The 27,820-nt window shown below is 34.9% G+C and overlaps 4 protein-coding genes and 1 long non-coding RNA gene across 8 annotated transcripts in view; 4 read left to right on the forward strand and 1 right to left on the reverse strand.

Annotated features, from left to right (window-relative positions):
- Nucleotides 1-3,378, forward strand: part of LOC105170802 (RNA-binding protein sym-2) — a 4,030-nt gene extending 652 nt beyond the window's left edge. Inside the window, exons 2-3 of one of the 2 annotated variants that reach the window (XM_011091720.2) lie at nucleotides 373-1,122; nucleotides 2,698-3,378. In XM_011091720.2, the coding sequence (XP_011090022.1) occupies nucleotides 373-1,122; nucleotides 2,698-3,013 (1,066 nt within the window). In that variant the 3' untranslated portion in view covers nucleotides 3,014-3,378. Of the gene's footprint in view, nucleotides 1-363; nucleotides 1,123-2,697 lie in introns of both variants that reach the window. The other variant, XM_011091719.2, reaches the window with a different exon arrangement.
- Nucleotides 12,738-14,410, forward strand: LOC110012610. Its single transcript, XR_002287831.1, has 2 exons — nucleotides 12,738-13,424; nucleotides 13,504-14,410. It is a non-coding gene; the product is annotated as an uncharacterized LOC110012610 (long non-coding RNA).
- LOC105170803 (nuclear transcription factor Y subunit A-1) lies at nucleotides 19,374-22,983 on the forward strand. Of its 3 annotated transcripts, none has more exons than XM_011091722.2 (6): nucleotides 19,374-19,546; nucleotides 20,420-20,708; nucleotides 21,087-21,202; nucleotides 21,329-21,394; nucleotides 21,916-22,077; nucleotides 22,238-22,588. In XM_011091722.2, exons 2-6 carry the CDS (start codon nucleotides 20,453-20,455, stop codon nucleotides 22,586-22,588), a joined length of 951 nt encoding a protein of 316 aa, XP_011090024.1. In that variant the 5' UTR covers nucleotides 19,374-19,546; nucleotides 20,420-20,452. The 3 variants fall into 3 exon arrangements, with proteins under 3 accessions (XP_011090024.1, XP_011090025.1, XP_020552351.1); XM_011091723.2 differs by lacking the exon at nucleotides 19,374-19,546 and adding an exon at nucleotides 19,576-19,720; XM_020696692.1 differs by lacking the exon at nucleotides 19,374-19,546 and having other exon boundaries at nucleotides 20,399-20,708; nucleotides 22,238-22,983.
- LOC105170804 lies at nucleotides 23,162-26,782 on the reverse strand. The gene is made up of 5 exons (XM_011091724.2): nucleotides 26,593-26,782; nucleotides 25,286-25,600; nucleotides 24,690-24,891; nucleotides 24,180-24,408; nucleotides 23,162-23,636 (listed from the first exon to the last, which is right to left on the reverse strand). The coding sequence occupies exons 1-5, from the start codon at nucleotides 26,704-26,706 to the stop codon at nucleotides 23,399-23,401; spliced, it is 1,098 nt and encodes a 365-aa protein (XP_011090026.1). The 5' UTR covers nucleotides 26,707-26,782; the 3' UTR covers nucleotides 23,162-23,398.
- The window catches only part of LOC105170805, a 1,949-nt gene continuing 1,222 nt past the window's right edge, over nucleotides 27,094-27,820 (forward strand). Inside the window, exon 1 of the mRNA XM_011091725.2 lies at nucleotides 27,094-27,571. Coding sequence (XP_011090027.1) covers nucleotides 27,292-27,571 — 280 coding nt within the window. The 5' untranslated portion in view covers nucleotides 27,094-27,291. The remainder of the gene's footprint in view (nucleotides 27,572-27,820) is intronic.

Here is a 27,820-nt window from a genome sequence, read left to right on the forward strand (position 1 = left end):
GGATGTAGTTTGCATTTAATTTTGGAATAAGGTTTCTTCAGAAATTCAAATGCCAGTTTTCAGGAACATACCACCAATGCCCCCTTACAGTTTCTTTATTTCAGGAAGATGCATTATTCTTTTGCTAGCTTGCTATTACTGAACAGTCTCCGGTTGTTTGGACATTGTTTGAATAAATAACTATCCCTATAAGAAATGTATTCTCAAGCTGTGATTACTGGGTAGGATTCTGAACTAAGTACTTATAAAATGAGTTAAAATACCTTTTCTTGTAAGAACTACTGTTCCTTTCACAAATGTGTTGAGGGTCAATGAATTTAGTTGCTGACCTGGTGAATGCCTTTTTATTTTTTGGCTGTGAAGTAAATACAGGGACAGTGATGATGCAAGGGAAATGGGTTTCAAAAGGCAGCGCTTGGACCAGGGGTCATCATATTATGGTACTCCTGGCCCAAGTTATATGTATGATGCTCCACCTCCTCCACCACCTGCATATTCTTATATTCCCCCGCCTTTTCCTGTTGTCCGACTTCGAGGCCTCCCATTTGATTGTGCAGAGGCTGAAATTGTTGACTTCTTTCATGGTCTGGATGTTGTTGATATCCTGTTTGTGCATAAGGGTGGCAAGCCTACAGGAGAAGCTTATTGTGTTTTGGGATATCCTCTTCAGATTGATTTTGCCCTACAGAGGAACAGGCAAAACATTGGTAGGAGATATGTTGAGGTTTTCCGAAGCAGAAAAGATGAATACTATAAGGCCATAGCAAATGAAATTTTGGAGGCTCCTGCTGGGTCGCCTCGTCGTGCTGCCTCAAGGGCAAGATCTTCTGCTGAGAGGGACTTGTCAGAATTTAAAGGGGTGTTGCGGTTGAGGGGGTTGCCATTTTCTGCTAGCAAGGAGGAAATTATAAACTTCTTCAAGGATTTTGCACTTTCCGAAGACAAAGTTCATTTAATAGCTAATTCTGAGGGAAGACCAGCTGGGGAAGCATTTGTAGAGTTTGCAACTCCTGAAGATTCAAGAGATGCAATGTCTAAGGACAGGATGACCCTGGGATACCGTTATATAGAACTTTTCCCTGCATCACGTGAGGAGTTGGAAGAAGCAGCTTCAAGGGGGCGGTAACTATCTCCTACCCTTGCATTCTATTATTCTATATTGTAGCTCTGGATGGCATTCGGTCATTGTTGTCTCTTGTGTATCTTTCTAGTACATGAACTCACATAAAGTTTGTCTTATACTGTTAGGGTATACCATATATATATATTCTGTTCTTGCCCTTCTATGTCTTGCATCCCCCCTTCCCCCTCACGCACGCCCACCCACTTGTGAAATTTGCATCAGATTTTGTAACTGTACATATGCGGTCATTTCTTATGTTCAAATAACTGTAATCAGCAGTAGCTAAGGACTGTGGTCCTGAAGCTCTTGAAATATATATATATATATATATATGCAATTATGTTTGCTATAAGGATATTGCTGGTAGAATCTACTATTATTTCTTGTTGGGTGCATCTCGATGTAAATTTCTTTAATTTTTGAAGTGGGGTGGGAGGCTCTGAATATTTGTATGTGAGGAACATATTTGAATGGAAAATGTATCTTTTAATTATAATAAAGTAAAATATAATGGCTGAGAATCATGAAAAGATTTTATTAATTTGGTATAAAATTAAGTTACCGACTATTTATTCTTTTAGATAAAAATGAGTAATCACATATCGGTTTTTTGAATATATTTTCTTTATAATAGATTGAGAATAATATAATTGTTCAAGGCATGAGAGACGTTTTTGTCCAATCAAGGGATAAGTGTTGTATTTGTTAATTTAGAGGGGTAATTGTTACATCAAGGATAGTTTTGAGGGGCAAAGTGTATTTTACACTTGTCAAAATTAAAATTGTTCCATCTTGCGTATATAATTTAGAGAAATTACAACGACCTCCTCTGAGGTTTGATATAATTACGAATATCACCTCGTTGTTTGAAAATTACAAATACTCTCCTGATGTTTGATAAAATTATGTAATCATTGGATGGAGAATAAAATTGTCAACGATGCCCTTGTTGTGTTTTTTTCTTTTTTCTTAAAAAAAAAATCTGTCGGAGTGGATGAAAAAATTTGCAAAATTATAACAAATTATCCACTTAGTTGATAAAAAAATAAAAAATAAATAAAATTATAATTTTTAGTGCATAAGGGCATTTTAGTGAGTTCTCCACAACAAATGGATGGAAATCTAACAGAGACTGACGAAATGGGCTAATTGTTAGACGGCCGTTAAAATCAAGGTTGGATATTGGTAATTTTCCAAACGAGGAATATTCATACTTATGCCAAAACTCAAGGGAGGTCCTTGTAATTTACCCTATAATTTATCCAATTCTATTGTCGAAGGTTACTATTTTGGTCCGAGTTAATTAGTACCTTCTCAATGCCAGTGAACTCTGAGTACAAATCTAATCCTGCATACGTGTACATGTGCAAGAGGCTCTTAGAAATATCCCTTTTGGCATTCTCCAAATCATTCATGTATTATGTGCAGAAAAGAATTTGGTGTGTTGTGGCTGATTTATTGTTGAAGTTGTTATATCAACTTTTCTGCAGTTTCATTTAGAGGTATCTACTTTTGCCACTCCTGTTAAATGTCATAGAACTCTAAAATGGGCGTTAATGATCTTTCTTAATCAGGTTAATGCCAAAATCATTTGAGGGGAAGGATGCAACTGAACCTACAACTGTATTGCGGATGAGGGGATTGCCATTCTCAGCTGGCAAGGATGATATAATCGATTTCTTTAAGAACTTTACTCTATCAGAAGAATCGATCCACATCACCTATAATTTTGAGGGACGTCCCACAGGAGAAGCTTTTGTGGAGTTTGCTAGTGCAGAAGATGCAAAAGAAGCACTTGCCAAGGATAGAATGACACTTGGGAGTCGTTACATAGAGCTGTTCGCATCATCACCAGAAGAGTTGAATGAAGCAGCCTCAAGGGGACGGTGATGTTATCTGCCCTGATCTTCTTGTTAGAACTTAAACATTGGTAGCAACGCAGGATTTAGGAAACCAGTGCTTCTTCAGCTTTAGGTTGTCAGCAGAACTCTTTTTCAGTCATGTAACCGGAAAACATTGATAGTTGAGAAATTAGCGATAGTACTTCGAATATTCACACTTGACAGGCAAACGGTATTCATTTACACCGCTGTTTCTTGGTTGCCCTTTGTTAGAAACTGTTCTAGTCTTAACATGAAACTACTGTTTTGTTGAGAGTTGATGGAAAAAGGTTAACTCTGAGATGTTTTACACAAGACATGCTCAAGGGTTCTTTGATATGTAAACTCTTTTTCTTAGTAAGTTCTTGCTGCATTTTTCTTTCTGTTTCCCCTTTTAATTTGTATGTGGTTCTTGAAAAGCAGTCTGTGTCTAGATCCAGGGTTTGGTGTAGAGCCCTGCTAGTTTATTGGAATAAATATGACATGCATGTGAAATTTGAACGGAAAGGAGTAAACCAGGATGACTACTCCCTTGCACATATAATATAATATGCAATTGAAAGTCCCACAGCAAACGAGAAGAATTTGCTCCCTTACAAATATTATTTATCCATCCCAAACTATATTTCCCACAAAATTAATTTCACACCGCTGCCTTTTTTTCTTTTTTAATTTTCTATTAACACAATTTATTATACCATTCGATGTATGCATCATATATCAAGAAACACATCAAATACATTGATAACTTTGAATAAAATAATACATTAGAAAAACATATTACTAAAGTAAATATACATTGATATAATGAAACTGGCAGCAACAATTTTCAAATTACGTAATTTTATCATTTCAACAAAATTTTGCTTGAGAATTTAGAGCAGTTTCAATGACAGTGTAAACATAGCACTACTAAAATATTTCCCGAGAAATGACGGCGGCGGCAGCAGATCCCCAAGCTCAAAATATTCAATCAAATCATTGCTCCTATTTTTAAATTAGATTTGCCCTATATATTTTTTATTAGAAATGAACAATTTTGAAAAAATGAACACATCCAATTACATTATTCAACATTCAAATTTAAAATTAATTCAGTGTAATTTATCTTTTTCTTTTAGAGATAATGTTTGCGTAATTTGTCTCATTACATACATTCAAATGATGTAGTGAAATAAAAAATTATTATAAATAAACATAAATACACGTGGACGAAATTTAAACTCCCAAACTTACCAATCAAGAATTTGAAAAAGAAAAACCTAAAAATAAGAAGTAGAAATCCCCAAATTGCATTTAATTTAGAGAAGAAAAGAAAGTGGGAGCTTCAAAATTTTGAATTGTAAAAGTGAAAGTGGGGACGTGGACCAATATTTTGAATTATGGCCGACGACTGACCTCTAAATTAATTTAAACATTTCCCCAGTTTGAATATTTCCCATCTTATTGCCCAATTAATAACATACATAATCCAAAGCATCCTTCCTTAATCATTATTGGGCAGCGGGCAGACTGCCCCTATCATTCCCTCTCCATATAAAGACCTCAACGGGCAAAAACACCCTCCCTCCCTCTCCATCTCTCCCTCCTTGTTCAATCAATGTCTTCCATTACCAGAAACCTCTGAAACCCTTCTCTTTTAACTTCATTCCTCAAACAACTCCCCTTTCTTGTTCAGAACAATCTTGCTTTGTGGCTACAGATGGCGGGCTTACCATAAACGATCAAAAATCCATTCTTGTTTTGCCATTCTTCAGTTTTGCCCGTTATCATATAGTGAACTGTTTGTTGTTTAGAGTTTTTGATTTGATCAAGTTTTTCACTGTCCTTTCCTTTGATTCAGGCGTCAAGAATTCGACTGGGAGTTGATCTTTAGGGTTTGTTAGCAGCCAGTCATCTTTGTCACCTCGAACTTTTACTACTTTTTTCAGTCAAAAATCTGGTGCGCTTGATAAAGTAATCCCAGAAATGGCAACTTCTGTTTCACACTTTTCGTAGCCCTTTCGGTTTTTAGCTTCATCTGTTGGTAAAGATTTTCCGTTAAAACCTCAGATCACGTCGCCTTAAACTGCCTTCCACCTTTTGACAAAAATAACCAGCATTATTCTGGTATCATCATCATCATCACTTACCTCAAATGATGGGTCCATCTTGTAGAAGACGGCCAAGAAGCACAAGAAAATCATCATCAAGAAGGAGGACCCTTTTCAAGAATCAGCTTCAAAATTACAGGAATCAAGAAAGTTCATCATTTTCCCCTGCCCATTCCCCTGTCAAGCCCTCCTGCAGTGGTTCCACGGATTTGGAGGATGTAGAAATGTGTTCTAGCAGCGGTTGTTCCACCCCCAAGGCTCAGAGGTTTCGTATACCGGAGATTAAAACCTGCCCGCCAGCTCCAAAGAAGAGGCGGATGGTAACTAGCTGTTCTTCCAGGAGAACTTCAATTTCATTTTTTGCTCCTCCAGATATAGAGCTGTTCTTTAACTTTGCTCTTTGCAGTATTCCGGTTTGACTAATGATATGCTTCTATAGAAACAAGAAAATCGATATGTATGTACTAAAGTAGCTAGTAGTTTTGATCGCAGCTATGGTGGATTGACTTGATTTCTTCAGCACTTTAGCTTGTAGTGTTTGTGCCATCCTGTTTGCTGGTTTGAATAGAGTGTGAGAACTAAGTTTTCTGAGTGATGATAGGAATTTGGAGAAGCTTTTAGACCTTTTCCGATCGTGCTGATCGAGCTGGTTTTCTGGTTGTGTAGGAGATATATACTACTGATAGGCTAAAGTGTAGCAGGGCTTGTGCTTTCTCTCTGTTTTATTCCTCAATGACTTTATGCTGTTTGAAAGAGTGCATTTCTATTCTCTGCCATCAAAGCTTCACTTTTTTTTTTTTTGATAATTTAGTCCGTTATATTGTACGATAACGGTGGAGGTACTTTGACACGAAGTTTTGTCATGCATACAAGTAAACCTTTGGATCACGATTCATCTCATCTGAGTTCGTAACTCAGACAAACGTATTTCTGTTTCCACTCAATATTCATGAATAAGTCGTTGTATGTAAGAGTTGCATATGTTAACATAAACTTTAGCACGTGCCAATGCGAAGTTCTTGGATGTACAAATATGTTGCTTGTTGTCCATCTAAGCCCGTTCGACGACTGGGGCCTATAATGAACATAATGCAGCGAGAATTGTTCGATTTTGGCAGTCCGAAGGCTGCTAATTCGGTGATTGTAACTGCAAGTAGTGAAGGGGCCCCTCATCACATACTCTGCACCAAACACTAAAGCTTTACTCCATACTCTGAAAAAAGAAAAGAAAAGGTTTCCACAAAAGGGCCTTGCCACATACTACTTTTAGAACTAGAACAAGGGCATAAATTATTTTCTTTCTGCAGTGTATATATTCATTGGGCTCGGTGATGCCGTCCATGTAAATTTGTACTTGCTATCAAGTGTTATTGTACTCATAATATCATATTTATGTATTAATCTAAAGATTCAAGAAAGCTCATATGAATACAAATTCACGTAACCGAAACCAAATCTTCCCATATTCTTCATTGTTGTTCTGAATTTGTCACACTCAAGACAAGTTTGTGGGGCGGAACTGTAAACATCGGAAGAACTGGTGGACATGGGAGGTGAAATATTTTGTTTTTGAAACACTAAGGAAACCAAAAGCCTGTTAAGGTTTTGGTGTTTTTAATGCAGATGAAAGGTGAAAATTAGTGTCAGGTTTTGGGTTTTTCCCACTTTGTATTGTGTCAGCTTGTGGGTGTCTACATGTCTGAAGGCTCATCCAACATGAGTGAGGGAATCCAATGAAAAGTCCCGTGCGGGCTGTGATCATTGTTTTGCATCAGAGATAGAGGAATCTGACGATATTTCTCATCATGCTTCCAACATTCTTTCCCACTTTTTGATTGGCCGATATTCCCCGTCGACTTGATGATATTTCTGTCCTAATTAAGGCATATGAACACTCGAGTGATGTAAGTTTGGGAGTTCAGTAATTTGTTCTTTTGGTTTTACTTGCATGAAACGAACATCTTCATCATCATTTCTTGAGTTTAATTCCTATTCGTACATGGGTTTGATGCAATGAACAATCATTATTTTTTCATTTTCGTCTTCGCCAATGATTTGGTCAAAACACTCCAACACTTTAGCAGTCGTGTATTGCTCACGAGCTTAAACTTATCTGCAATAATATTATGTGAATCTTTTTTTCTTTTTTTGGATTAATTAATAATATGTGAATCAGTCATCTTGTAAGAATGAAATTTCATTTCTTATTGAAATCTTGATGGGGTATGATAACAAAGTCTTTCATTTGTGTAGTAGTTGTTGGAAAATAGTGAATGAGATAAATTAAAGAATAAGTTTAATTAGTAAATTTTTGTCGATCAGACTAAATCGTGACAAGTTATTGGTTACGTTGTGCGATGCATAACAAGCTTGTAATATGTGGATGATGGTTGATAGCGTCCAATTAATCATCACTCAATCGTGTCTAATCAACCGAATAGGTGTGTATTTTGGTTGAAATGATATATCCATTAGGTGAAACGATGCTTCCATTTGCTCGAAATGATGCGCCCACTCGAATAAAAAAATAAAACCTTTTAAAAGCATCTTATTTTATTATACGTGCCCATTCAATAATAATTTTTCAATTTCTATAAACAACTTCTCATTCATTTAATCAATTTGAAAAGCATTTTACAACATTCCAAAATGTTAGCCAGGAAAGCATTTTGTCTTTTACAAAGAAAGTTCCAAAATATTATTTGGTTCATCGTTTCTCAAAATGTGTACTTGCAACCAATTTGATATGGTAAGTTATTACATCTTGAGAGACAAATTGCCGTTTTCATTAACACAACACACGAACAATAATTGTCTTTAAAATAAAGAGCCTACTAACTTTTTTTCTCGACTTTATAACTAATACACAACTCCTCCGTACCCCTCAATTTTTCCTAACAGTAGTTACAGACTTACGAGTTAAATGGAAATAATTTGTGAATAATTTAATTTTGGTGGTGGGAGTCTAAAGTTATTACAACTTAAATTAATAAAGTTTACATGAACAGAAAGGTGAAAGAGATTAAGGTTGTGTGTAACTATTTTAATGCAAATGGTAGTTAGTAGTGGTCTAATTAAGTGCATCATCATCACCAAACTTAATTAAATATTTCCCACTCAATTCTCTATAGGAACATTAATTCATTACTTAGAAATAAAGTCAAGAATCATTTATATTTATTTATCTTATTAATTAATTAGGTTTGCAATAATGTTCATAAATTAAACCCATTAAAATCATTCTTTTCAAATATTATCATACAGTACTGACACAATAAAAAGAAAACCCAAATTTGCAATGTGGATAGATAATGAATGAGAGTAGATGTTATGAGTTGGTTTTCCGACAATTATCTTACGTTCACGTTTTTTTGTAATTGATTTTTATGAGGATTGTTTCAAATTAATTACAATAGAAGTTCACCCATTAATTATTTATACTAGAAAACTTATATAAGTATTATAAAAGTATAATTTTACGCCTAGCTTGGATGTAATTTGGATCGGGCACTACAAGTAAAAGACTCAATTACTATTAAAAAAATATTGATGCTAAAATCAGCGTCGAGCTAATTAGCAATGAAAATTCTTGTTAAAATCATTGTTAATTTACATTATTTAGTACAAGAAATTTACTGGCTAATGAATTTAGCAACGAACTGTCGAAATTTTTCGTTGCTAAGTTATCAAGTAAGTTTCTGATAGTAAGTAATGTAGATTAGCAATGAATTTAACAAGAACTTTCCTTGCTAATTAGTAGCTCAATTTTCTTAGGGATAATTACACTCCCATTCCCTGAACTTGGTGCAATTACATATTAGACATCTTGATATTTGAAAAATTTCATCTAGTACCCATGAGGTTTGCTTTCCGTCTAATAAATAAGTTCCTTCGTTAGCCAAATTTCACTAAATTTGATAATATTTGATAAGAAACAAATACAAATGCAGAATAATATTCATGTTTGCAGCAAGAATAGAAACTGCTTTCATTCAATCTTCACACACAAAAATTACAGAGGAGTTTGGCTTAAATACAGAGAAGAATAGGAAGACGACTGAAAAACAGAAAAACTAATCCTGAACAAACTAACAACTTATACACATCACCTCCAACTAGGGGCCACGTCATGTTTAGTCAATCAACTAATAAAAACGCAGAAGTAAAGAATCAAAATCGTAAAGAGGTAAAACACGTTTCTTCGTCGTTTTTGAGCAAGCACTCTGCAACTGTAGTTCTGGCTTGCTGATGATGAAGGTGAGTTCTTCAAATTCAACCTGGATGCCACTCGCGTATGATTGCAACGATATTAACAAAGAAACTGAATAAAATTGATATTTACCCTTGATTGACTTATTACTGACATATTACAGGTCAAATAAATTTTTTTATGATCAAGTTATTCTCATACGTTTTCACTCGTTAATGCATGTGGGGAGGTGTATCTTCGCCGTTATAAGGGTAGTTTAATTCGAAAATAAATTATCAATTTAATCTGCAATAAGTCAATAATAAGTCAGTCGAGGGTAAATATCAATTTTCATTCAGTTTCTTCGTTAAAATTTGCAAATTCAATCAATTTTTTAATTTGAAGTGTTTGACAATAAGAAAATAAGAAATAGAAACAGGACAATAGATAGCAATAACAAACACAGAGACCTATAAATTGAATTATTGAGGTTGCATAATTGCATTCTGTCTCGAATTAATGATCATTGTCATCAAACAGTGAGAATTATGCAACACAAACGCATAAAACAAAATTTTCAATAATTAGGCTAAAATGCATCATGAGATGAAAAAATAAAAAAGAAAAAAGAAATAGGGAAATGGGTAAAGTTTAAGCTTTTGAAATGTCATCTATAAAAGCAAATTTACAGGGAAATTAAGGGCATAATTGGAGACAGGATATGTAAAGAGAGTGTCGCAATGATTAAAGCATTTTAGTATTATATGTATGAATAATAATTGCAGACAAAGTATGTTAATGAACAACTTCACTTCTATCCTTTTCCACATTGTGGTGGACCATTAACGTTAGTACGTGCGATGGACCCATTAGTTTCTCAATTTTGGAAACTCTATCATTCCAATTTTTTTATTGAATTAAGCACAACTTTTTATTTCACCCATTTTTTCTAGTTATGGTATATTGGATTCCAAATTCTATACATAGTCTTATTAAATAAAGTATTGTTTTTAAATTATTTTTTCTTGAATTTATTTCGATTAAATGCCCAATTGAAACTATTTCTATAATTAATACGCGAAAAATCTCTACTTAATTTGAAGTCCTATACGAGGATAGATCGAGGATATCAATAAAATACGTATAAGGTGTTTGTAGTTGTTTAAAATAAATTTTTATCAATTTATTAAAAAATATTTTTTTTCTTGCAACTTCTACTTTTAAACTGTCAAATTAAATTCATCTAAATTAAAATTTATATATAATCAACTCCATACAAGCTTTTGTAATTTATTAATAAAATTATAAATATTAACCATTTTTCCCAAATACCAAAAAAAAAAAAAACTGAGCTTAATTTCTAATATATTGGCGAGACAGCAATGATCAAACCGAGTCCATCAATTGACCTGTAATTGGATTGGGCTTCACTGCCCAAAATAGGTTTTAAAACAGTTACATAACTTAATAAATAAGTCACTATCAGATAATTTAATTGGCGAAGACAAGGCCTCATATATTGATTACTTACATCAATGATGTCCTAATCTAATAATTAATGTTAAAATTAAATTTTTATAAATAAGGTCGAGGTCATAAGTTCGAGCTCTATTTTGATTACTTTATGTAATTTATGGATATATTAGTTGAAGGGTAAATTATAATTACCTTCTTTGAGGTTTCGTATAATTGTAAATATTTTCTCGTTATTTGAGAAATTATAAATATCCCCTGATTGTAACATTCGTTTGACAATGAGCCCATTCCATTAGACTCTAGAAGGTTTTTCTTTAATTTTTATGGCGAACTAACTAAAATTCCTTTTTGAATTATAAATTATAATTTTATACTTTTTAAAAATATTTTTTTGGACTAATATTCTGTATAAGTTATTTATTTGACACACCCTCAACTTTCTTTAACAATGTTTCAAATAATTTTTTATTTTTTTAAAAAAATTCAGTCAGAGTAAAGTAGTAATGTTCACTTCATCGTTTAAGGGCTACATTATTTTTCATTTGAGGGAGTATCTGTAATTTTGCAAACAACGAGGAAATGTCCATAACTATGCTAAATCTCAGAAAAAGTAGTTTTAATTTATCCTTAATTAAATTAAAGTATTGTTTAGTGTATCAAAATAAATTATTATAATTTATTATTATTAATAATAAATGTATATGTATATATGAACGAGTTATATATATATATTTAATATTAATAATTGATATATTGATTAAAATTTATAATGCAGTTATAATCTATTCACATATATGATAGACATATTATTATATTGACTGAATCGAACATAATTTGAAAATTCAAATACCTTAATTCCTAATCACAGTCAACTCAAAAACAAAGAATGATGGGAATAGCTTTTCACATATATGATAGACATATTATTATATTGACTGAATCGAACATAATTTGAAAATTCAAATACCTTAATTCCTAATCACAGTCAACTCAAAATCAATGAATGATGACAATGGAATAGCTTAAAAGTTGGAGCCAAGAATAAATGAAAATGTTAAGACATTAGTCTTAATTTGTACAACATATACTATAATAAAGTAGTACTCAATTCGTGGACGAGTTTTTGCATGATCGATAAGATTGAAGCTTCATAATTATAAAATTCTAACTTAAATTTTATGAATATGAATGTATGTATACTTTTATAAAAAAGAATTTCGTTACGTGATCTTATTTTAAACATATTTAATTATTTAATTATTAATATATTGAATTATTTTTTAAATCTGAAGTTACTAGATTATGAATAGCATACTTTAAAAAATAAAAAGGTAGTAATTAATTCCTAATTTGGTTTCTTTTAACTGTTTGAGTAATTCATGTGGTAGGATCCCAATATTTTACTTTATCATAAAAAGATATATATTAAATTGATAATTCTATTTTTTATTTTCTGTTTTTTTGGGTTAGGTGGGCCTCTTGAATTTGAAAATAGAGGCCCGCCCATTAACTTAAAGCATAAACGTGACGACTTAACAAAAAAGAGACGCTTTTAAATTTTGAATTTATAAAAAATTTATTATTTATTTAAAAAGACATTTTTCTATGAAGGGTGATATTGGGATTTATAAATCGATTAAACTTCTCGTCTGCAATTGATGCGGGACGCTCGCACATTATTACTTCTAAATGGACATATGATCTCGTTCCACGGATGGTGCGGATGATATATAATAGTGATTTGAGCGGTGTTCTCAATTGCAATAATAATATCACTAGTTATAAGGAGTGCATTTATTATTATTATTATTTTTGGGAGAAGGTGAATTTCATAAATAAGTAAAAGAGGTATACAGGATACAAACAAGCTCACTAGAGCAGCAGATAGGCCTCAGCCTTGTATTCAGTTCCATGGAATTTTCCAAATTCTAAACAAAGCAATTTTTTGTAAATTCAGCGGTAATCGTTCACTGAGAATTATACATCTAAGCTGCCCCAAAAGCTGGCGTACTAATCGTTCAGGCTGCATGGATTCTTGCTGGAAACGCGGCCTATTTCGTTCCATCCAAAGATGATAAACAAAGGAAGCAAGAACTGCTCTTGCTGCCGCATTGAGGAGATGTTTAACTGGCCACCGTCGGCTAGCATTCATGTATTCCAATCTGCCAAGTCCTACCTATCCAATAAAAGTTGATTTCCACTTTAAGTAGTTGTAAGCATTGCTGGGCGTAAGCACAAGAAAATAAAAGATGGTCATGATTTTCCATGGAGTTGCTAGAGCAAAGGACACAATTCCGTGATAAAAGTTGCAGCCACGGTATATCCGCACGTTCCAGAATGGCTAGCCACAGAATAAAACCATTCCTCGCAATCTTGAAAGGTCCTTGAAATAAAGAGAACCATGGGACTTTGGCGCTTGGAGGGTGAAAAAGAGCGTATGCCTCACAAGTATTGAAAACAGTGTGTTTCCCTTTCCAACGTACCGAATCCGCACCCCCATATATTTGACTCAACTAGGTCAGAACTGCGAGCTGGTGGCCAATGCCATTCTCCATTCTCAAGTACAACATTCACCTTCGCACACGGGTCGAAACCTGTGATCAAGGGGAGGGTTGGCCATCTATTCAACAAAACTCCTGTTGGGTGCCATGGATCGCCCAAAGGTGAGTCTGACAACCATCTCCAATTCTATACTCAATCATTGTTTGTACAACATTTAGTAATTTAAGCAATTTCCTTCAGTACCAAGAGCCTGAAGAAAGCGATACTGTCCAAATAGTTTTCCACCGCAGTTTGTACCCATTTCACCCGTAGAGACTCGTTATTAGGGGTGATGATGTTCCACAAATAACGCAGCATGAGTGAAAGATTAACAGATTCCACACTGTGAATTCCCAATCCTCCTTGGTCCTTGGCGCGGCAGACTTGTGCCCAGCCGACCTTTGCACAACCCCTATCGCTGAGTCCCTTCTATAAGAATGTCCTGAGAAGACTTTCAATATGTCGAGTAATGCCCTTTGGCAAGATAAAAAGCTTGCCCCCAATAGTAATACATGGCTGTAAGGACAGATTTAATTAGCTGAGCTTTAGCTGCGAAGGATAGTCCCCTGCTCCCGTATGAGCCTATTCTATCTTCAATCTTTTTGATGAGTGGTTGATAGTTGCTATTCGTGAGTCTTGAGGAGGTAAGTGGTACTCCCAGATACTTTACAGGAAAGGAGCCTAAAGGAAACCCCATCACTCCCAGGAGCTCCTGCTGGTGAGGTACTGCAGACTTAGAAAGAAGGATCTGGCTTTTCTGTCCAGATAATGCAGCAAATCCATCAAGAGCATGTTTGAAAAACCATCAGTGATTCCATGGATGCTTTGCTAAACATCAAAAGGTCGTCAGTGAAGCAAAGGATAGTCAAGGAGATCTCCTTACAACGTCAGTGGTAGGAAAAATTTGAACTAGACTGGATCTTGGCTTTAACGGATAGATGAACAACTTCCATACAAGAACAAAAGTATAAGGAGATAGGGGATCTCCCTGTCTTAAGCCACGAGTGCCTCGAAAGTAGCCATGTAGCTCACCGTGTATTGAGATTGAGTAGCTTGCACAAGTGATGCACTCCATTATCCAATGAATATACAATGGTGGGAATTTGAATAGTTTTAGTGCTGCTTCAACATTGTCCCATTCAACTGTGTCAAAAACCTTCCGAAGATCCACTTTAACTGCACATCTACCCTTATTATATCCAGAGAAAATCTCCTGGGCGAGAAGAATGTTGTCACTAATTCTTCTGCCAGGAACAAAAGCATTTTGTGAAGGATCCAAGTTCCAGAATTCCTTTCATGCACTGGACTAGGATTTTAGTAATAGTCTTGTAGATCACAATGCAGCAAGCAATAGGTCGAAAATCTGCTACTGTTTTACTGGGAGTTGCATCTTGGGAATGAGGGCTAATACGGTCGCACTAAGCTGCTTTAATAGTTTCCCATGCCTGAAAAACCAAGCTCAATCCTCAATTGTATCATTCCTATCGTCAACTGTAAGAAACGTGATGATCCTTAACTCCCTTTCAAGTCGATTTAGCGTAAGACTTGAAGTGGGGAAAGTCAGGTTTCTTCATACAGAGGTCTAATTATGTGATATTTGTGTATCATCATCCTGTACTATAATGTGTTATTTATCAATGTTTCATTGTCTGAGTAAACTCTAATATGATGGAGTTAGATCATCAACACAATGACGCACCAATCCTGACATGTTTTCACATTTTATTTAACTGAATCTTGACAAGTTAGTTATTGTACCCCTATCAATAGCAGTTGATTGATTAGTTATGTACTCTATAAAATAGAATCCTATTCATGGGCATTTCAAAAGTCGTTTGGCCTTGATATTAATATAATTGTCTGAGAATTTACGATTCTCTCTCTCTCTTTTTTTTATTAGATACCACTCACTATGTTATTGACATATTCAAAATTAAGAACTAATCATATATATTGATAATTTCAAATCGATTAATACATTTAAAATAAAGAAAGAAATCATAACCTGCTATACACGTAAATATATACTCACATTAATGAAATTCAAATTTATACTTGCGAGATTTCAAGTTTATTGCTTGAACAAGACCTCGTTGACTAGTCATGACTCTTTTTAACAACTTTACTTATAACTGAGGATTGAAGTACACTCAATCTATATGCATAAAATAAAATTTTATAATATTATAATTAAATATGAAAAAATTAAAATAACATAAGTATTGAGTTGTAACCTCGTATTTCAGATAACCCTATTCGACTATTACAACTGTGCAGAGTACAAAATTCCTTCGATACAATTACTTATTACAAATATCACAAAGAATAAATATAATGAAAAAATCAGAAATTAAACAAACTCAATATATATTGAAGATAGGCTCAAATCTGCCAGATCCAGTAGGACTCGGTCACTAAGCACCGATTTTTACGATCACCACGACCCACGGTTGCTCCACCTAAAAAAGAACACCACCAAGGTTCCGATCACTAAGAACACACTAAATCATTGTCACTAAAACCAAAAAGAAGGTTTCGCACAAAGTTGTTTTGCTAAGGAAGAGCAAGAATGTGTATTCTATTTTTCAGCCGAAAGGGATCAAGCCCTTTTATAGAGGAAAGGATGGTAAGTCTCCATATTTACCAGTACTCAAATCTCAGAGATTTAAGTAACAGGAGAACTAGAGAGAGATGGAGTTTTGTGCAGAGATAAGAGAGAAGAGAGACGTGAGAAATAGATTTAGGATTCTGATTTAGTATGAATCCGAACCGAGTCGGGTCAAGGTGGGTGGGTGGGCCGTCCAGTGGGTCGGGTTCTGGGCCTTTTAATAGGATATTTGGGCCACAATTCACAACAATAAGTAATGAGTTAAAATTGGTAAAATCGATTGATATCAAATATACATGAATACAAGCTATGAATAAATAAATAGATTTCATCCCCTAAAAATCGATAAGCCCAAATGACCCATCATAAAGTTCAAGAAGGCGAAAACTACAGTCAAATGACAAGTAGAAGCTCCATCCCAGAACAAGGTCCCATGAGGGTTCAAATCTAAGCCTAAGCACTCCACCAACCCGTAAATGTGGATCCCAAGCTGTCTTCGCGGGAGTAGGGGAGACACGTGGCCAACATCCCTACCAGCCAACTCGAAAGAGGAGTAGGCTCCCGCTAAATCACCTTGAGACCTAGGACCTCAGAATGGAGGAATCTACGTAACCACCCAACTCGCAAGGCAGGATCAATATTTTCCGTAACGGGACACCTATTTACAGAAGATCACTCCCCAAGAAAGTCGAAATTCAGTTAAAGGCGAGGTTTCATAGGTGAATCTTCTCCCCCAAGTCCATGGGATGGAGGGACCGGGTATAAATAGGCCTATTATTCCTTGTGAAGGGTAACGCTACGTTTGACACTTGCACACTAGAAAATTCTAGCATGCAATTACAGTGGTTTTTATTTTGTTAGTATTTCTATTTTTTATATTTGAACTTATTGTTTCCACGATTTGTTTACTGACTTAGGCGTTCGAGTGCCAACGTAATCTTTCCAAAGCTTGTAAGAACCCAAGTTAAAAGACCTCGAGTCAGACTTGTTCAACAACTTTTTGCTAGCATTAATATTTAATAATACTTTTGTCAATAAATATTTTAATATCCAAAATAGTTATTGCAGGGTCAGTGTCTCAAATAAGTAGTATAGATATCTATATTAATATAAAAAAGGATACTTTTTACTCGTAAAAGATAATTTGTGACAATATTATATTTATTTTTTATGCATCAAAATATTTTTAAACTAACTTTTTTACTTTCAAATATATTATATTAATTTATATATTTTATTTTTATTTATAAGATATAAAAAAAATATTTATTATGTACACGAGAAAGAATAAGCGGTAGATAATCCGGCCCAAACCCTACTAAATGAAGTTGGCGCATTGATCTAGCCCCAGTGGAGCACAGCACACAGTTTAGTATGAACAATAAATATTGTGTGTTGTTTTATTGGTGTTGAAATTTCAAATTGTATTGTTGTTATGTACTTATTTAAGAGAAAAGACGTTTGAATATAAAGCGCAACGTGGCGCGGACTCTGCCTTGATTGGGAGGCCACTGAGGGTACTCTGTGGGGACCACCACCAATACACGCGTCGCCATCCCCAGTGCGTGGCATGTGGGGGGCTTCCCCCCCTATTTTATATTTTTATTTTTTTATCCTTCTCAGATCCTGATAAGCTCACCCGCACAACTCTTTTTTCTTCCCGGGTGAAAAATGGGATATAAGAAATGTACAAGAAAAAATTATTCATACAAGACATAATTTAATGTTTGATTAAAAAAAAGATTGAGATGAAATAAAATTCGATGTATATGAATTTTATTTGGAGTCCAATTTTATTTTTCATTTAAAATTGAATGGAAAAGTGAAGGTATAATGGCAAAAGAATTTAGAAAAAAAGGTACGATTTTTATTTTTATTCACTATATTACCCCAATTATTTTCTCATTCTTACTGATAATACTGTACGTAATTGTCAGATAAAAGATAATAAAATTATTGAAAAACTACTGTATCGAAATCAACAACCAGGTAAACAATCTTGTTGGTAATTTTTATTTTATCTATACTAAACAATTTAGAATAAATAAGCAGTACTCATCTTTGATAAATATTTTTATTAGTAAGATTCTTAAAATTTTGATATACTAAAATTATATTAGTACACTATTAATTTATTTATTTTCTACACAAAATAAAATGAAGGGTTATTCAGTAAAATTACAAAAAAAAGTCTTTTTCTTCTCAATCTGTTTTTTTCGTACAAAATAGGAAAAATATTTGAGATTTACTCCCTTTCCTATCGTACGAAACAATTTGAAAAAAAAAGAATATTATTATTCTCCTTCCCCCCTCCTTTTCACTTCCTCTTCCCAGTCCGCTTCTATTTTTCTTTCTTTTGGACCAAACGAACCTTAAAAGAAAATACATAAATGACTAATATAACAATTCTTTTTTAGTCAATGAAATGTAGTTCAGTTAGTGAAATTAAGGTTCCATAATATATGTTATATGTATGTGATGTTGTTTTATTGCATAATAGGTATTATCTATCATAATAACATATATTCGTCATACACTTTCACATTTTATATTATTAACAATTTATGCTTTAATTTTGCTATACTTCTTACATTATTAACATATTGCGTATTCTATTACTGTTTTTCTTTATTGTATTTTTTCTAATCTATTTTGCATACAAATAAATAAGGAATGTGTTGTTAGTTAATTAATAAGAAAAACAAAGAAATATTTCTTGTTTATTTTTAGAATGTATTTTTATATCTTCAAAAAAGATAATAACTACAACTGTGAGTACATCACATCGGTATCAAATATACGGTAGTATTCAATTATGATAATTATTTGATGCAGTTCTTTAATATAATTTGGTTAAAGCAATGGAAACTCAGAGAAAATTTAAAATATAGGATGAGTTATAACCATCTCTCCTGAGATTTGACATAATTACAAATATATTTTTATTATTGAGAAAATTTTAAAAATACCCTATAATTTTAACATCATCGATTTCATTAGATTTTCATTCAATTTTGTAGTAAACTAATCACAATATAATTTTTAATTACATTTTATAATTTCATATTGTATATACTTTATAATTTTTTAAAATATTTTTATGGTCTAATATGCTCTATAAAATATTTATTTTGTCCCTCCTCAAATCTTTTTTATTATTTTTAACAACTCAGTAAAGTCTACTTTATTGTCAGCGGCTATATAATTATTTTTATTTGAAGGAAGGATTTTGTATTTTTTTAAATAATGAAAAAATATTCGTAATTATGTTAAATTTTAAATAATGTAGTGATATTTACCCTAAAATATATATTATTTGCTGTTTGTCCAGATTGCCCTTTCACGTGGGCCTCACACAGGGTGCACGCATTCTGGGTGCTTCCGTAGGTGACAGAAGCAGTTCAGCTGAAAACAACCCCAAATTAACACCTCTCTCTCTCTCTCTCTCTCTCTCTCTCTCTCTCTCCTATCTATAATCTGCAGTTGCACTTTAACTCTTCTAGTTTTGCAGTCTATCTCACTCTACATCAACACACATTGATTGACTCTATAAATCCTCTCTTCGAAAATTATAACCCCCCCCCCCCCTAAATTCTAGGGTTTTGTTTTAAACGTCAGGAACCATCATCTTAATTGGTAAATTTTGTTTCTTCAAAGCTTTTCATAATTCTATGGTATTTCTTATTGCTGAGTCCTGGCTCTGCATGTACTGTACATTAGATACATGTATTCCTTTCTGCATGTGAATATTCCTGCCTGTAATGAGGTTTCTGATCTGTGGTTTTGTTCTTGTTTAGTTCCGGGATTCTGGTATGGATTTTATTGATTTGTGGTGTTTGTTTTTGTCAGTGAGTGAAATTCTTTATTTTTTTTTTGGTCTTTGGATTTGGCAGGTTGATTTCTTCTGGCTTAAGTTTGATGGTGGTGTAAATAGTATTTCTAGTATTCAAATGGGTTGACGCAATTTCCCCGGCAAAAAAAGTTTTTTTTTTAAAGGATCTTTAATTTGCGAAATTATTGGTGCAGGAAATGAAAGAAATGTTTGGATTTTGATAAGAGAATAACTGGAAAAGGAAAAAGAAAAGAGGACGCAGAAGGTTGAGAAATAGATTCAATGCGTTTAAAAGAAGACTTACAGAGTTTTTCTTTTGCTCGAGTTATTTCCGTTATTTAGTAATACTTGTCAACACATGACATGATTTCATAACGGAAATAATCATGTTTTGTCGATTATTAAGATTCTTAATTCAAGTTATTGCTAGGCTTTGGAGACTGGTATATGTATGTAGTTGTAGATTTGATGCCTTGGACAAAGACTTTCGAATTGGCTTTATTGAGTTGTAGGGTGTCGAAGGATTCCTTTATAACTTATTTGGTTTTCAACGTTTAAGGCTTTTGATGTTTCTGTTTATGTTTTACCTGCTTGTTCTTTGCAAACTTTAAGCTAATTTATTGAATTCTTTTGTGTTTACACTTACTAGTTTGTTGATGTGTTTGGATTCTATAAAGATTGGTCAAGTTCTTTGGAGAAACTACGAGAGCATGCAACCTAAGTCAAAAACCGTAAATCAAGGAGAAACCAATCTTTATAATGGACATAATTCCACATTATGTTCTGAACCCTGGTGGAATAGTACTGGTTTCAATTCCTTTTCCCCTGCAATGATGCGGGGAAATGCATCAGATTCCTCATCCCTGGAACAATCTGCGGATGGCCAGTCACAGTCTGAGGGTGGAATAAATGAGGACGATGATGAAACTGTCAAACAATCACCAAGTACAATGCCTCTCCAGTCAGGTATTGCTTCAGTATGCTAGTCATTTCTTCACAAATGAACCATTTTAATTCTCTGAAGTGGAACTGGTTTCTGATATAAATTGTTGATGATTGACAACATGCATGTCAGATGTGCCCTACCCTATCCCATGGCATACTTCATTCAGCTTCTATCTTTATATTTAGTTTACTCTTGTGGTGGAAATCTGCCACATATTGGGAAGGAGTGGTTATAACTTTTAAGTATGTTATCACACTGGAGGATCTTAAAAGAGACTGTTGAGGTGCTTTTAAGATGAAAATTGTTCATTTTCGTCGGGTCTTAATTTTGAAGTATTGTATATCTTTCCTCTTCTTTCATCTAAATATTAATAGCAAGGGTGTTAATGTCAATGCCAGATAGAAATCATAGGCCAGAGAACACAAATCTCGAGAAAGGTGTACCTACCTTGCATCCAAGACCTGATGGAAGCCTTTCGCAGCCCCCGCAACTTGAGCTTGTCGGCCATTCAATTGTAAGAATATTGCATTCTGAATATTTGATATCTAAGCTATTGCTACTCTTAGAATATTCATAGTTCATATTGAATTTGCCAGTACCAAGAAATGTTATTCATTTTTGCCTGGTGAATCATTTTCAGGCCTGTGCTGCAAATCCTTATGATCCATATTTTGGAGGAGTGGTGGCAGCTTATGGCCAACCTATGGTATGTAAATGAGTAGGAAATTGTTTAACTGAGAATCTTGTTTCATTCAGTCATTGTTAAGTCACATGTGATGAAAGGAAGGTGAGTTTGTTATGAACTGTAACAAGAGATATATAATTTTCTGCTAAAGGGACCTTGAATGTCCTTCAGAAAATCTACCAACTGAAAATACTTCTTCCTATCCTTTCATAGACATCTGAAAAGTTTTGATCCAACTTGTTGCTGGGTTAAACAGTATATGAAGCTCCCTAGCTTGACATTGATTTGTGAAAGTGATTTCAAATTTAGATGATAAAGAGTTCCTGCACTCTAGCTTTGTATCCTCAAGTGACTTTTGGTTTTCGTCGCACTGACAAATGAAAATTTACTACTTTATTATTTAAATGCAAATCCATATTTGGGAGGATATTGAATTGCATCTTCTTTTCTATTGACATTACTATGAGAATTATTTCATTTGATTGAATGTCATTTTATCCTCTGAATAGTGTTTCCTCTTTCAATTTTATTTTAAAATGAAGGTTCCTCATTTATATGATATGAATCAAATGAGGATGCCACTACCCCTGGAGATGGCACAAGAGCCTGTTTACGTGAATGCCAAGCAATACCACGGTATCCTGCGGAGGCGGCAGATACGTGCAAAAGCAGAACTTGAGAAGAAGTTAATAAAAGCTCGAAAGGTAGTCTCTTCTGTTGCTTCAAATTTGTTCTGGTTGTGACTACCCTTGTGGCATCCTGATGATGAAACAGGGTGTTGGGAATTTCCTAACACTGAGTTTTCTAGTACCCTTTTTTTGGTCCTCTTGCTTGGTAATATTTTCTTTCCTTATTGACTTACAGCCGTATCTTCACGAGTCTCGACACCAACATGCCATGAGGAGGGCAAGGGGTTCTGGCGGACGTTTTGCAAAGAAGTCTGATGCAGACACTTCTAAGGGAACCGGTTCGGGTTCAGATGTCTCATCACAATCCATTAATTCAACGGGGTCTGAACCCTTGCTCTCCAAATCTAGTGGAGCAAAAGCGCCTGAGCCTCAGAACCTGTATGATTCAGCTGCCAGCAATTTTAGGAAGCAAACCAACTTGCAGGAGCCCGTGTATCAGTCCCATTCTGGTGAGATGGGGGAAGGACCTGCGTCAAGTCAACAATGGGGAAATATTCCTTCCAACCATGCACTTGCTATGCAGTGAACATGATCACAGCCTGTGAGGAGAAGGTTGACTCTGATGAGAGAAAAATACTATTTGCTGGTAGTTTAAATCTTGGCTCTTCCAGGCGGGGCGGCAATTCATTCTTGGCTGTTTTTTTCTATTAGCTCGTTGAGGAAGGATGATGGGATTAATTTGATCTTCTTTCGAGTACAACTGTTCTTCCTTTTGTACAAAATGTGAGTTTGAGAAAGACTGAAGTGAGAAACACTGAAGTTTGAGTAGGAAAAGCGCACTTTAATCTAGTACCCTTGTAAAGTCCCAACTAGGAGTAGCATGTTTCTACTTGCTGCATTTTTAAAGCTAAAGCTGCCATGTCTTATCTTGATTGCACTATGCCAAGAATATTATGGTGAGGTGTTGATGATGATTTTGTTTGTGGTGCTTGGAGTTTCACCCTCTGGTCATACAATATCTAGCCATTTGATGCAGGTTGTTTCTGAGGCCAAGGCACATTGCCAATGTCTTGCGGCCTTGCCTAGTCTGTAGTGCCTCTGAAATTAAGGCCATCACTCACCCTGTATCTCAAAAACTGAAATGCTACAACATATTGGGTTAAGATGAATAAATATTAACCTTTCTTCCTTTGTTGCTCATAAGTCATAACAAAACTAAACAGAACAATACTATATGACAGTAATTTTATATTGTCGCGCCAGCTTATTAATTCTTAAAGCATTATTCGGAGTGACGCGGAATCTGAAAACACGGAAGGAAAGAATGAAGTGTTAATTTCTTGTGTTTTAGATTTCATTCCTGTTCAGCTTACATGCTAAAACAACAACTTCAATGTCAGCGATCTGGGTGTTCTACAGGTTCGAGTTCTTCTTCATATTGGTCAGGCAGGATAACTCCCTCTCCATCATTGGCTTGGGTTATATTTTGGGTGCTAATGTTGCTAGCATCAGTTACATTTTCTCCAGAAGCAGTTGTGTTCAGTACAGTTTGCTTCTCCATCATAGCAGACAGGGCAAGCCTTGGAGACCATTCAAGTACATCGTCAATTATGTTGGAGACCTTCTTTTGGTACCTGCAAAATACATACCCAGTAAACATAATGCATGTATAAGCAACTTCTTGAGATCCACAACCATATAGGTAATGACAAGTTCTGTGAATGATGGTTGTTCTTCAGTTCAGGTGGTAAAGGAACAGGCATGATATGCCACGAGCCCTGTGTGTGTGAAATTGGTACTTCACGGGTAACAAAAGCCAGACTAATATGCTCCAATGCCTACCACAGACCACATGCAAGCCAGATGGTATATTCCTAGAGCAGATCCAATCATACATCAAGTTTTCTGAATTATTCTTCTGTTTCTCTTAATGCATTTGGACAACCTTTCAGAAAAGAGGGCGTTGCTTAAATACCCAAAGTAAACACAATAAAAACTAAAACCCACAACAGTATGCAGGAAAAAGAAATCATAATTCTAATGTACTTCTGTAAGAATCTTTTCGAAATATCTAGCTATCTTGCAGAGGCATGGAAATTGAATTTTCACGTAATTGTTATTAAATTTCTTTTTACTTTTTCATGATGTTTGATGCAAAAGCTAGCTAATTAACATACCTCGCCCTAGCAGCTTCATCAGGCGCATGGTGTCTCAGTAGCAGAATTACCAGCACAGACACTAATGCAAAAAATAGCCTAGCTGTCCACTTCGGACGCTCACCCTCATCTTTCTTAGGCAGAAACTGGAATAATTCCTTTAGTGTTGCTTCCTCTGCGAGAATGTTTGGGAAAAACCATATTCGCTTTCCAAGAACGATCCAAAGAGCTCCAAATACAAAGGCCCTCACTGCATGAAATAATCAACCCTCATAAACTCAAAGAAACAGCAGTTGCTCTCAATTATGTAAACAAAAAATCATGCTGTGTCAACATACTCGAAACAACAAATTGATTACTTTCTAACTTAAACATCAATAATAATAGGAACATTATCACATGAAAGAAAGGGCAATCCATGATAATGAATTTTCCTGACATCTCAGGTCACACACAGGCAACGCAGAAAGAGAAAATGCAAGAAATAAAGTCAAAAAATAAACTGAGTGTTACCAGCACCAAAGAACTTACATAAAAGCAGGCAAAATATAAGAAGCAGCACACCCGCACAGAAGTAGAGTATAAGCAGCTTGACCTGGTGAGGATACACAGGGAACAAACAGATTGCTAGCGCCACAACAGGCCAGGAGAATGACAGAAGTGTTTGCCACAAAGGCTGTCTCTTGACAAAGGTCCATGCAAAAAATGCATCATTATCTGAAAACACTTGATCCTGCAACAGAAAAGATGAGACAGAGAGTAAAAATATCCATCCAGTTCCAGTATAAACAAAGCTGCTATTATATTATATTCCTATAAGGTAATGCTATGACACAAGTTACCACAACTGTTAACAGTTTTAAGCACTACTGAACGCGAAAATGACCACAACAGTGAAACAATACCCTGATCTGTGATTAGGTCAAATTAATTCAATCTAAATAGTAAAGATAATGCCAGATCCTTCAATATGTTCTAAACTCACATCTGCAATAGCAAAAAGGGTCAAGACTTCAAATAAGTACTGTAAACCTATGGAATATCAATAAGGTCCTCATTGACAACTGATAAGCTTAAATCCACAGTAACAGTTCCACATAAAAAGAGAGTTTTAAGATGACACTTACAGAAAATATCTCCAAATGTGCTGGCCAAGTGGACAACTTTCTCTTCCCAGGCCGAATGGTTTTGACAACACGGTCACATCTCACTGTAAGATTTTTCCTCAGCAGAATGTTAGCGATATCTTCAGTCTCTAGATTCTTATCTGATTCAAGTACATCTTTGAGTTCTGGATGGTTACTCAAAAATTTAACGAAATCTTTTCCTCTAAAATATTCAACTCTTGTCTCCTGTAAGATGGCCCACCTAGACTCGAGATCCTTATGATCTCTCACTTTCTCAGCAAATATCTGAAAGATGTCCTTTTTCGCAGCTTGCTTCTGAAAGTGAAATTAAAGAGGAGACTGGAAAATAAAATTACAGGATAATTAACCAATTTCTTTTCTTATAACCATCAGAACAAAACAATAATTAGAAATTTCTATGATTGTAAGCAAAGTTTGAACTATTCATGTGAGTGGAGCTTGCAGTATTGTTGACACGACCAGTACTAGCCTACCAGGGAGCTACTAGCATGGCACGAATCAATAAGGTGTGCAACCCCAGTTATGATCAAGCGACATATGATGCAAAACGAGACTTGCAAAAGTGGCTCGAAAAGAAAGTGTGGGTACTATTTATCCGATTACCTGACTAGTAAAGTGCCAGCATAATTTATAGAACTTAAATTCCAAAGTACCTAGTGTTATTTACACTGCAAAAATTAAACTAAAGAGCCAATTCATACGTAAGAAGTGAGTCACGGAGAGAAGATACAAAGACACCCCCCTAGAGAACTGGGAGAAAGAATATCTCTCTGCGCTCTTATCCAAATTATATGCAAGCTACATGGTTGCATTATGTAAATTTAAAGCATGGTATATAACTTCTCATTTGCTCCGTAAAATAGTAAACTTCACGTCGTATAACAATATTTGAAAAAAATATTTGTAAACAAGCGTGTTGATCACACCCAATAGTCCCACTTATGCTTCCAGAAGTTATGAAAATCTGCTCTTTACAAAATTAAGCAAACAAAATCAGTCATAAGATTTTGACTAAAAAAAGAACCAACTTTGTTTCTAAACTTCATATTCCGGACAAAACCCGCCCACCTCATCTACAAAAACAATGAAATTCCAAGAGTCGGAAGCAAGAAACTATTTTTAGGTTTTAATAACGGTGACTGATCTTTCCGGTGAATGTAAGGGCATCATCCAAACCCCGAAATTTGAAAGGCACAATCACATACGCCAAAGAGATATAATCATACTCGCAAATGCATATATGACAACTCACGTCCCCGTAATTCAACTAGTCCAAACTAACTAACCCTAGGAGGGGCGTCGGTGGCAGTGTCTACGTACGAACGTCGACCCCTCTTTTTGTCGCCGGATGTTCCGCCGGTTCCGCTTCCGCCTCCACCGCCGCCGCCTGTTTTCTTCATTTCTATGTGAGTCTCGCTCCCTTTCGGTTTTTCTTTTTCTTACACAGTTTCTTTTTTCATCATTTACTTTTTTCCTAATTAAAATTGCTAATAAAAATCCAATAATATTACGAAAATGGTCTCTGATGATAATGGGCTTTGTCAACTTTTCGGCTCAGATGATATGAAACCAGCCCATCGGCCCAAAATCTTATTCTTTAGAAGACAGCTTAATGGTTTGTACTCTGAAATATCTTTATAGAGTTTCTGAATTCAAATGGTACTGAAGTCTTGTTTGTTTGCCATTTTAAAAGATAATCTTTAATTTGATAGTATTTTAAAATAGGACAAAAATTTGAAGTCTAATCATAAATGTAATAATGTTGGATCTTACGAAAATTGGATATCAGTATCAGCTTGTTTTTTTGTTTACTTTGAAAGAACTCCCTCTATCTTAACCATATTCTTGTGTTTGATTTCTTTTCTTCCTAGGATTTAAGGCCACAATTAGGTGAAAAGGAAATAAGAGAAATCCAGTATTTGTTTTTTCTCAAGTTACTATTTGCTGCACACAGCTTATCAGCATCACTCCGGAGCTCTTCTCAAATGCTTCATCTCCACCACTACACTTCTCTTCCTCTGCATCCCTCTTCCTCTTCCACCATCAACAAGCACAAAAGTTCAATCTTTTCATCTGGGTTCACGGTTTTCAGAGATGATGAATTGGCGGGACTTAAGAAAATCAGAAGAAACGGCTCACTGAATGCTGTGGAGAATGATTCGGGTTTTGAGGTTGACCCGGATAAGGCCCGTGAAGCTTTGAGAAAACTTGATGAGCAGCTTCAGTCTCTCTCCAAGAAGCAAGTCAGCCCACCAAAAATTAGAGGTGAATTTGATGATCTCTCCCGCTACCACTACCACTACCACTAGTGTGTGTAATTCATACACACAACAACAATTTTAGGTCACGAGAAACCCGCTTTAATGATGGTGAAATTGTAACTTGTATACACATGGATAGCAAAACGTTTAAGTTCTTGATAAGATTGTGCATGATTTTAGGTGGGGGTGTGGCTCTATGCCTACTGATGTCTGAAAGTAAATTGTTTGTGGCTTTTTCATTTGTTGGTTTACA

This window comes from Sesamum indicum, linkage group LG9, assembly GCF_000512975.1.
Source record: "Sesamum indicum cultivar Zhongzhi No. 13 linkage group LG9, S_indicum_v1.0, whole genome shotgun sequence".
NCBI lineage: Eukaryota > Viridiplantae > Streptophyta > Magnoliopsida > Lamiales > Pedaliaceae > Sesamum > Sesamum indicum.